Here is an 11,488-nt window from a genome sequence, read left to right as displayed (position 1 = left end):
GACTTTTTAAAATGCAACTCTACTTCTTAAACAAATCCACAGGTTTTACCTGGCATTTGCATGGCGGGTTTATGTCTGATCAAAAACATGACAGACCATGACAACCTGCAACAGGAGAACTCCTATGAATTGTGAGCCTGCAGAAGCTGTAGGTGATCAGATACAATACCATGAAGTTAGAATAAGGCTACATTTTATAATCCTTCCACAAATTTTGCATTTTTTTTTCTTTAAAACACTTGTTTGTCTCTCTGCAAGGTATTCCAGTATGAATTTTACAATATTCTTCTAAGTTAATAATCCTTTTTTTTTTCCTAGAACATAGTTTCCTGTTCCCAATTCACAGGAACTTTGGATCAGAAAAAGACTTCTTAGTTAATCAGTTGTCATGTCCTTAACTGAGTCATAATTTTATCAAACTCCATCTAAAGTTTCAGGATCTATTAAATCCATTAGAAGTCTCTTCCAAAACTCTCCTCTGCTGAAGACTAAAAGCCTTCTAACTTCTAAGAGAAGGTAAATTATGGTCAGATAGTCCTAATTTGTTCTAAAATTTTCTGTTGCCTTTTGTCCTTCTTACGGTTGCTTATTATTTCACAGAGCACTTCACTTTGCTAGACTGAACAAGCTCGTTTCTTTCAATTCTCTGTTGGAAAATAAACCTCTCCAGTAATCTTTCTGCACATTTTCTCCTTTAAAAGTGGTTTCTGGGAAGTTGAGGATCCACATGTTACACAGTATGGTAAATAGCAGCTTGTTGAACAACTTCAGAAGGTCACCATTAGCTCTAACAGCAATACACACATAAATGTTAGGTCACATTTGCCTTCTCCATGAGCAACTTCCATCTGGTCAAGAGATTACTCACCTCATAGTCTATTACCATTTTTATCTGAGCACTTTAGATACTTTCCTAGAAACCAGTTGTATTTTGCCATTTTCAGGTTGGTTGTGTATCCAGGCTTGAATGTCAGGATTTGTAAACTTCTCTAATAGCTTTAAGTAATGTCTCATACTAACACAGTTTATAAAAGCTGTTTGAATCTACTGCATTTTTCTGTAAGTTGCTTGTTGAGGAACAACAGTATCACTCAGGCAACATAATCACTACAAAAATACATCATATTTTATTCGCTCTCTCTCCCCCTATCCCTCTGGCTTTCTCCTAAACTAGCACGGTATAAACTCTTGAGAGTTCACTCCTATTTAATTCTCTGGATTATTCAATTCCCTATTTAATTCCAAGACTAAGCCTAGACCGGCCACCACAATGCTACCCCTCTCCAGTTTTCTTAAAAATGTTGTTGTCTTCAGCTGAACACACTATTTTCCATAGCGAGCTCCACTCACTTCTGTTTTTCCCTTCCCTTTGTCACCTTTGTGTGACGATCAGCTGGGAAGGTGACAACTAAATGAAGGTAACAACAAACTTAGCTGACCTAGCAGATCAAGGGAGGTTTATATGTCTCATTAGCAGTACAATAATTTAGTAATTTCATGCATTAGTCTTACTACTCTAGCATGTAGGCACCCTAGAGAAGATCAGGATATTATTTCACATTAGGTGTCCTACTTTATTTTAATTAGGGGAAAGAACAATAAAATGCAAACACACACAGGCAAAAGAAGACTTTACTAATACGCTATTCTTGAAACAGGTTAGCGTGCCACTTTGTTTAGGCACATCCTTGGACCTCTCAAGAGGCTGTTACCCAGGCTATATCTTGATAACCAGTTGAGGACTATAGCCTGAAATAATAATAATGTAATTTCAGGGTTTGGGGGCTGTTAGTGACCAGCAGAGGAATGCTTCACTGAGGAACAGCTATTTGAGCTCCTGTGTGCTCAGGAAGGCCACTGCTGGCTGTGGGGCTGAGGCAGCACCTGAGAGGGACCCCGAGGTGGCCGAGGTGGAAGGTAGGGAAGGCCCAAGTGCCAGGGAAGCCCGTGGCCCTCCAGCTCCAGCCACCACCTGCAGCCCCTGCAAGCTGCAGCAGCAGCAGTAACAGCTGAATTCTCATTTGCAATTTATCTATACAATTATATTGACACATATTCTCTTCTCCAACTTTCTGGTTTGTTTTTTTTTTTTTCTGCAGACGGCCATCTCCATGTATTTTCTGTGCTGCTAATGAAGACTTGAAAATGTGTGCTTCTCTCTGAAAAGCTGTGACACCAGGGGAAGCGAGGATGGTTGGGAATTCAGGAGGATGCCCTAGCTTTCACTGTGAGATCAAAGCCACCTGCTGATGTCTCCAGTTTCAGTGTTGTTTCACTTGTCTCTAAAACATTTTGGACTCTTGAAAGGGGATGGAGTCTTCAGCACAAACCTGTACTCCCCAGAGATTAACACCAGTGGTGACGGTTACTTGATCCCTGGACTCCTTCCCAGCTGTTCTCGTGCAGATGAATAAAATAATTCTCACTATATGCAAGCAAACTCGGTACTTCCTTGTACGCTTGACAAATTCTCATAGTTGAAGTCTGCAACTGAATAACTTATTCAATGATGGGAAGCTCCTGCAGGTGGGAACTTTCTGTGGTAGGAACAGTATTTCCAAAGGATGGCATTTACAAATGTCCAGGGACCTTTTTTTTTTTTTTTTTTTTCTGTGTTGGAGATGGGTTTCCACACCCAAGCGGGTCATGCACCAACTCACTTGCCTGAAGTGGGAAAGTACCGCCTCTGGAAAAACACTCCCTTCACTTTTTGCAACACTTACTAAGAACACTTTGAATTTTTCGGTTTCTCGGAAGAAGCATTCATGAGGACTTTTTTCAAGTGCTTGACTTTTTTTGTTGTTGTTGGTTATTTTTTTTTTTTTCAGCGGGCGAGTGCTGCTAGATGAAACCGACGTGCCGCTCTCGCTGGTGCCCGCTGCCCCCCCCGCCGCGACCTCCCCGCCCGTGGTTCTGCCCGCTGGGCACCGCCGCACCCCGTCACCCGTCCCCGACCGGGAATTTAAAGCAGAACTCGGAACAAAGCGCACCCCGGCCCCGGCCGCACCCCGGGCTGATCCGCCCGGCCGCCCGCCCGATGTTAGCGCTGACCGCCGCTGTGAAGGCTGCGGGGCTCCGGCCGCGGCCGATCTTCCCTCAGCGAGACCCGGGCCAGGGCCCGCCGGGACTGGAGACCGAGGAGGGCAGGCGAGCGGGCGACCAATCCACAGCAGCAGCCCCTCCAGCCCTCTTCCCGCCGCGGGCTCCCCGCCGGCCGAACGTGTTCCCTCTGCGGCCCCGGGTGGGGCGGGGCCAGGCCGGGCCGGGGCGGACCGCCCCCCTCGGGAGGAGGGGGAAAGGGCCTCCACCTGCCTCCGTCGGGGCGGGCCGGCGTCCTGGTATTTAGAGAAGCGCTGGGCTCGGGCGTTGTTGGCAGTTGGGGTTGGGTAGCGGTGTGTCTGCGCGATGAAGGGTGGCGGTATCGAGAACCCGGTGTTCGAGCCGGCCAGCCCCGATCTCGGCAGCCAGCGCCAGGCGAGCCCCCCCGGGGCAGGTGCCGGCGTCGCAGCGGTGGCTGAGGTTGAGTCCGAGGCCGAGGAGGGGCCCTGCGGGTGGGGCCGCTGCGCCCCTAAGGCTCTGCAGCTCTGCAACAACCCCGAGGGCTACCTGGCTGCCTACAGCCTCCTGGCTATCTTCCAAGGTAACCTGTCCCTGCCGCCTTGCCCGGAGCTGCAGGCCTGGTTGCCCTCCTCTCTGCCTTCCCTGTGGGAGCTGGCACCTGTGGGCCTTCTCCTGCACAGGGCACATCTCTGTCTCCATCCTGGAGCTGTGGAGGAAGCCAGGCAGGAGCCTGGGCTGGGGAAGATGGTGGAAGCATGGTGGCCATGTGGGTGGCAGGTGATGGAAGGCAGGGTTCTTCCAGCTGCCGGAGCCTGGTGCTGTTGCTGAAGAGTGATGGTAGCGGCTTCACTAGAGGAAGACAGTGTTCTGGTGTCCTGGATAGAGAAGTTGCTCATTCAGTATTACTCTCTGTACTTTCTTCCTCTTTTTCTTCTTTTCCTGCCTACCTCTTTGACTGCTGCTGAGTCAATCCTGTCAGCTCTGTGCTTCAAGCTCTTCTTCATACTGTGTCCCTGTTGCTTCCATGGAAGTGGTGCTCTATATGTGCCTCAGAGGTTGAGATATATGAGACAGGGGATAAAACACATGCTATAAACAAATAGGCAAAACTGTAGTGCTCTAGTATATACTTTGTAACCTGCCTGCCAATTAAATAAGTACTTTGGCATGGTTAGGTGGGACTTTAGGTAATTAAAATGACTAAAAAAAGCTGGTTTTGTTCTGTGGATTGTGGTGCAACCATCTTTCTAACACTTAACTAATGGCTTAACTTACCCTTGGGTCGAACCTGAAGTTTAGCTTGCTCTTAATTTTTGTTGTTCAGCTTCAGATATTCTTGTCCATGTTTTTGGTTTCGTGTAAGAAGATTTGTTAGGGCCTTGGCAAGCTTTAGGCTTCGAAAGGAGTAGTGATGGCTGATGGGGAGAAGGAAAAGCATTAGTGTACCAAAGGTACAAACCTGAGGTTTGTAAAGCTTAGATGCTTGTCTGCCCAGTTGAGCTATTGGATTAGTATTCAGAACCCTTCAACTTGGTAGATCTAGTTAGGAAAGAAAACTGTTTCCTGAAAAACGATGAGGCTTTAAAGCTCATCCTTGTTGCTCAGAAAGAATGAGACTGCTGTAGAGAAGAGGGAGGAGATTTAGAAGAAGAGATTCAGTGCTATAAGAGCAGGCAGCCTGTGCCGAAGACATGGGCTATGGATGGCTGTGTACCTGCCTGGAACCACACTGAAGTAACTGGGATGGTCTGAGGACAACTGAGCAGGAGGTTCTGCTTAAAACCTAGAAGGACCTGTCTACTACTTGCATTATTTGGAAAATCCTTAGAAGAACCAGTGTCTCTCAGTATGTGTTTCTATGAACTTTTTCTGATTTAATCTTGTTTGAAATATGATCTTTTATTAGGATATATGTGTTGTGTTTAGAAAATAAGTATCTGCCCAGAGAGTTCTGGGCAGAGCCTATTGTTCCTTTCTTGTATTTGAAAGGCTGTTCTACAGCTGGTAGGACCAGAAGGTGATTCCTGTTGCAGTTGTCCTGTTATTAGCTCAAATTTATTTTCTCTAACATAATAAAAAGGAAGCGAGGGGTAGGGTGGGGGGTGTGGAAGAACTTCAGTGGCAGAAGACTTTTGGATCATGCACGTATATTCTTGTAGAATAAGAATACGGAGGCAATAAAAAATGCCCTGAATGTGACATGGAAAAGTTTCAGGTTATATTTCACTAGAAAGTGTCTTGAATGTTTCCAGCACTACTGAATTTGCTATAGCAATATTTCTTAAAATCCAGTTTGCTGTGCTGATCTGATCATCTGCTCAGCTGAATAATGAATTCAGTATCATTTAAATTTTATCTCTTATTAGTAGTGTGCATAGGTTCCCAGTGATAAAAAGACCTTGTATCATATGAATCTTTGTCCCCTTAGGATGCTATGGGTGTTGGTTATGCCACTTATCCAGGTCTTGGTCTTGTTATCTAACTGTAGATGTATGCCGGACCTCGGAGAGGTACCTATCTTATCTAGTTAGGATTTCGGGCCTTAATGTAAGGAAACTTCTGATTCTTGTTTTGAAAGCTGGGTAGGCGTGGCTCTTACAGACCTTGTGGTGTTCCTAATGATGTGTTCTTAGAATTTTCTGAACAAGTACCTGTAGTTTGTCTAGATCATAGAAAAGAAGTCAGGCGTTGAAGACTCAAGTTGTAACTTTTTGAGAAGCAGAAAAGACAAGAATCATTTTCAAACAAGAAACACAGTGCTGCATGTGAAACTGCAAAAACATTCAGGTCATGCAGTTTTGGAGGTTAGATAAAAGAACAGAAAACATAAGTGGAATTTTGAAGTTATGTGAGCTACTACTGTACTTTAGATCTAGTTATTTAAGTTACCTTTCAAATTACAGAAACTGTCACTGAGGAAGCTAAGATATATCTATAAAACTTGATAATGCTAATGTATTTCTAGGAAACTTTATTTCCTAATCCTCTGAAGAATAATGAAGTAATCCTTAAAGGCGCTTTTTTTACAAGTTGTTATACCAGACTTTTTATACAATAAGTAAAAATAGTAGGTAGTTATCTGCAGTGACCTGGTACATGTGTGTGGAATTTTGTATGTGTCTAAGTGAAGGCATATATTTATTAGCTTATTTTCTAGCTACCCTAGAAAAGAGGTTATTGTTGTCCTTGGCACCTGATTTGTTGTATTTCAGCTGCTTGGAAGATTCTACGTGAAACTTAACTTTCTGTTTCAAGTACATGTGAAACCTGTATTTCCAGAATAGAAAACACTTATTTGTGTAGGACATAGTTACATGACGAATATCTACTTTCTGTATTGCACTTAGAGTTGCATAAATGTGTGATTGCATCTTGTAATACAATAACAGGGGATATGCTGCACTTGATAGCTGTGGTAACTTCTGCCTTGTTTGCTATCTCACTATTTTGAGTACGAGAAGGACTGTTTATTCCTCGTGTTAGTAATAATTTTATTAAATAAAACAGAACCACAGTTTGAGACTAGTCCAGTCTAATCCGCCTGAAAACTGGATAACACTAATATTTTATAGCCTGATCAAATTTGTTACTGGAAGAACTTCTTAATTATTTTTCTCTTTTTAATTGAATGTATGCAAACCACTGCTTCAAAGCCACCATACTTAGAACAATTTTAGAGTACGATTTTTAGTTAAATGGATGAAGAAAAAATATTCTTGTTTTTCATGAAAGTAAATTAAGTTGGTTTATGATTAATCTGGATTTTGTGGGTCAGTACACGCTGTCCCTAAACTTCTAACAGATGTGGTAGGACAATAATATTTTGCTTGAGAATAGTTAAAAAATAATTTCTATACTAATATTTAAGTGTTGAGTTGTCCTTGTAGAATTTGTTTCAGATAAAGTTATTATCAGCCAGGTTCCATCTTTTCTGAAGAGACTTTGGTGATTAATCCCTAGATGATGGTGTTGGAGAAGTTATGCTGCCATTCATCACATCTGCATTTTTACAGATGAAATCTAACTATTCAATAAAATTAACTGCAAGGTTTTATGGCTTTTAGAATGTATATTAAAGGTGACAACTTAAACTATAGGTAAAAGACAATGTCTTCTAGTTCTATAATCAACTTGCCACATAGCACACTTAATTCATGTGAGTGTTCTAAAATAATAAATATTTGAAGTGCTGGCGAATGGGAAAAACTTGTTTGTTCATTCCTTCATGCTAGTATTGTTCTATGGTCAATGGTCCTTAAGAAGAAAAGAAAGCTGCCAAATTTATAAATAACGGCAGTAGAGTAACACCTGAATACTTGTGTTGATCCCATATGAATTTAAATGTGGTGGTCAGACTGATAGGTGAAATTGTCATCCTTAATAGTAGGCCATAGTAGGGTATTAGGGTATTAGAAAATTAAGACTGTGCCAAGAGCTGCATCCTTATAGAAAGCTGAAGTGTTTAGTTATGGTGGGGATTGCACTTCTAAGAAAACAGCTGGTTGATCACTGATTTGGAGTAATATTTTTTTTTAGTATGTTGAACAGTTTAGGCAGATCTGTTGAAGTTCAGCCTATGTAGTTGCACTTCTGGATGGTACAATGCTTGTTGAAAACTAACTTAAATCCATCGCTGTACACAGCCATCTGTCCATCTGTTCTGGTCTTGGAATGACAGCAGAGAATTGTTTGAATCTTAGAAAGAGGAAGTATAGCAGTATGTCCTGTGTCATGAGATGCTCATCAGTCAGTCAGGTTACACAACTCTTAATATTATTTGCAACTGTGGCTCCAAGACTCCCTAACTTTTTTCTGGGGTGCCTAGTTTAGTCGTAGAATCACAGAATAATTAAGGTTGGAAGTAACCTTTAAAGGTCATCTAGTCCAAGCCCCCTGCAGGGAGCAGGGACATCTCCAACCAGATCAGTTTGCTCAGAGCCCCGTCCAACCTGGCCCTGAATGTTGCCAAGCATTCACCTTGGGCACCTACCACCTCTCTGGGCAACCTGTTCCAGTGTTCCACCACCCCCATTGTAAAAAATCTCTTCCTTATAACTAGTCTAAATCTACCTCCCTCTATTTTAAAACCGTTACCCCTTGTCCTATCACCACAGGCCCTGCTAAAGAGTTTGTCTCCATCTTTCTCACAGGCCCCCTTCAGGTACTGGAAGACTGCTGTAAGGTCTACCTGAAGCCTTCTCTTCTCCAGGCTGAACAGCCCCAACTCTCTCAGCCTGTCTTCATAGGAGAGGTGCTTCAACCCTCTTATCTTTGTGGCCCTCCTCTGGACCCTCTCCAACTGGTTGTCCTTATGTTGGGGGCTCCAGAACTGGATGCAGTACTCCAGGTGGGGTCTCACCAGGGCAGAACAGAGGCAAAGAATCACCTCCCTCGACCTGCTGGCCACACTTCTTTTGATGCAGCCCAGGATAACTGATGGATCGCATTGAGTTTCTCAACTACCAGCACACCCAAGTTCTCCTCATGGCTGCTCTCATTCTATTCTCCGCCCATCCTGTATTTGTGCCTGGGATTGCCATGACCCATGTGCAGGACCTTGCATTTGGCCTGGTTGAACTTCATGAGGTTGGCATGGGCCCTGCTCTCCAGCCTGTCAAGGTCCCTCTGGATGGCATCCCTTCCCTCCAGCATGTTGACGGCACCACACAGCTTGGTGTTATCAGTGAACTTGCTGAGGGTGCACTCTATTCCACTGTCCCTGTTGCTGACAAAGATGTTATAATGGGACCAGGCCCAATACCCACCCCTGAGGAGTGCCACTCCTCACCGGTCTCCACTTGAACATCAAGCCGTTGACTACAACTCTGTGAGTGCAGCCATCCAGCCAACTCCTTATCCACTGAATGGTCTGTCTGTCAAATCCGTGTCCCTCCAGTTTAGAGACAAGGATTTTGTGTGGGACAGTGTCAAATGCTTTGCACAAGTCCATGTAGAAAACTTTATTATGGGCACAGTTTAGTTAGACTACAATAAAGTTATCTGACATTGTTGTGAAGTACAGCTGTTCATCTCACTTGTAACAGAATCTGTTTTGGAACTATTAAAAGTAAACTCCTGTAAGTTTAACTACTTGGTGTTTCACATACAAACAATGTGAGGCAGGATGGAAGATTCTAGGGTAGTATCTACAAACAACACATTTTGTAAAAATGGACAGTGTGTATAAGTGTACACTGACAGTTGCAGCTTACTTGCTTTGAGTTTTGGATCAGTTTTCTGAGCTTCTCATGCTTATGTACAGCTCATGCAAGGCATTTTCTCTAGGTTGTCTGATACTTCTGCTTCAGGGAACCCCAAGATTCAGAGGCCAAACTTTTTTTTTTTTTTCACTTAAGGTAAATCACATCAGTTGCTCTGAAACAGTTGGAAATTATTTTTAAATAGCTTTATACTTTTTTATATTATAGGGAAAGATGTCTGTTCAAAAGCCTTCTTTTATTTTTCCCTTTGTGATGGCAGGGAGGAAATGATGTTTGTTTGACAGTCATAATTTGAAAGCTGTGTCCTGAGCTTGCTTCAGTCATAGCTCACATTCTAATGTGGGTCATAACCTTGACTAATTTTCCTTTTAATTTGTATGGTATCTTATGACACTGTAATACATTCTGTTTGAAATCTGTCTGTGCTTCCAACTTTATCTGGAACCTTAATACATGAACAGAGTTTGAGGCATTGTACTTTGCTGGCTTATACTTGAATGTTGAATCTTTAATGCCCACAGGAGAGAATAAAGTTGAATTGGTCCTTTGCAGTTTGGCTGGCTTAAGTTTACAGTCTATCAAACGACTGTATAGCTGGATTTTAAAGCTAATAAATACCTTAAAATGTGGCTTTGTAAATATGGTCATTTTAACGCTTCCATCGCACAATGGTAAGTTTACTGTTGCAACTATATCAAGTTAAAGTATCTTTTACTAATTGTCTCTCTTTTTTTTTTTTTTTTTTTTTGTAGGTATTGTGGTAAATGGCCTGATTAACATTAGTATTTCAACAATTGAGAAGCGTTATGAATTGAACAGTTCCCTCACCGGCTTAATCTCTGCAAGCTATGACATTGCTTTTTGTATATTGTCACTGTTTGTATCTTTCTTTGGAGAAAGAGGGCACAAACCACGATGGCTTGCTTTCTCAGCATTTATGCTAGGATTGGGCTCACTTATATTTTCCTTACCACACTTTGGTAGTGGAAGATACCATTACGGAGCTAAACTTGAAGGTAAGCTTATCCTTATGTTTTGAAAATGATTGAAAAAAATCTCTGTAGAGACTTATTGCAACTGTTAATGTGGTACAACATAGTTAATCTCTGTCAAAGTCCTAAAAATAGAGTATTATTTCTAACACTGAAAATAAAATGATTCTGTGAAGTCTGTAAGTTCAAGAGCTGTCTCTCTGTACAGTGAACATTCTTTTTCAGAAGAGATTTGAGTGTCAATATCAGTTCCTACTAATATGCAACGTTTGAATAAAATGCTTTTTGGCTTGCATTGATGAATGCAATTAAAATTCACTTTGAGTAAAAAAAGATCTGGCATTTCTTTGTGAATAGGAATGCAAGTTAGGTCAGTGATGTAGAATAAATGTTAAAGGACAGCTGTTAGACTTACCATTGTCTTGTTGAAAGGTGACTACATTGTGCAGTTCTGAGTTTTGAACTACTAAGGGCATCTTGACTAATTCATTAACAAGTTTCACTAAGTTATTGTAAAACCACAAATTTGTGGGTTTCTTTGAAGTGGAGGGAACAGGCAGTACCGAGCTATACTGGCCAAAGCAGTAAGCAGTGTTGAAATTGTGGGAGTAACCGGCTCTTGGAGATCTTACATATCTTTTCTCATAAAACAAGACTTTGAGTGCAGTGTGCTTAATGACAACTATTTGCTTCTTAACTTAGTGGCACACCTGTAACTAATAAAGAAACATCCTGCTTTAAAGATAGCTGCATGACTTAATCTTTTAGGATTGTCTTAGTTGTTATTGCAGTGTTTAATCAGATTTATGCCTTCAATGACTAAGCATATTGGAGTGCTCAGTAAGAAAACTCAATAGCTACTAAGCAATCCGATGGAAGTTTCTCAGTCTTCCTGTTGTTGATTCTCAAATTAGTTGTGGGTTTTTTTTTTTCTAAGTGTTGATCATGTCACACACTTCCATGAGCTGTCCAGACATTGACTATTAGTCAAATAACTTTGGTAAGCTATTGTTCCACATCTAATAAATGAGAATCTGAGGCAGAAGGTAACTGAACTTTTAACTGAACAAGGCCAGAAGAAAAAACTCTTCAGTGTTTGGAGACAGATGCTTGTTATGCCTTTGTAGAGAGGCAAAAACTTACTTGCTGCTAGCTCTGTTACAGTCCCGTTTGTCTACAATTTCAGCTTCAGTATTGCCCTTCTTACTTCAGTAG

At 42.0% G+C, this 11,488-nt stretch overlaps 1 protein-coding gene across 1 annotated transcript in view; it reads left to right on the top strand.

Moving 5' to 3' along the window:
* The first annotated feature begins 3,405 nt into the window (after nucleotides 1-3,405).
* SLCO4C1 (solute carrier organic anion transporter family member 4C1) overlaps nucleotides 3,406-11,488 on the top strand; it is a 31,258-nt gene continuing 23,175 nt past the window's right edge. Inside the window, exons 1-2 of the mRNA XM_086770772.1 lie at nucleotides 3,406-3,640; nucleotides 10,034-10,297. Of these exons, the coding sequence (XP_086626898.1) occupies nucleotides 3,406-3,640; nucleotides 10,034-10,297 (499 nt within the window). The remainder of the gene's footprint in view (nucleotides 3,641-10,033; nucleotides 10,298-11,488) is intronic.

The sequence above is a fragment of the Chlamydotis macqueenii genome, chromosome Z (assembly GCF_036417535.1).
Source record: "Chlamydotis macqueenii isolate bChlMac1 chromosome Z, bChlMac1.mat, whole genome shotgun sequence".
Classification (NCBI taxonomy): Eukaryota; Metazoa; Chordata; class Aves; order Otidiformes; family Otididae; genus Chlamydotis; species Chlamydotis macqueenii.
Note: the sequence above shows the minus strand (reverse complement) of the source record. Positions and strands in the feature narration are given on the sequence as shown.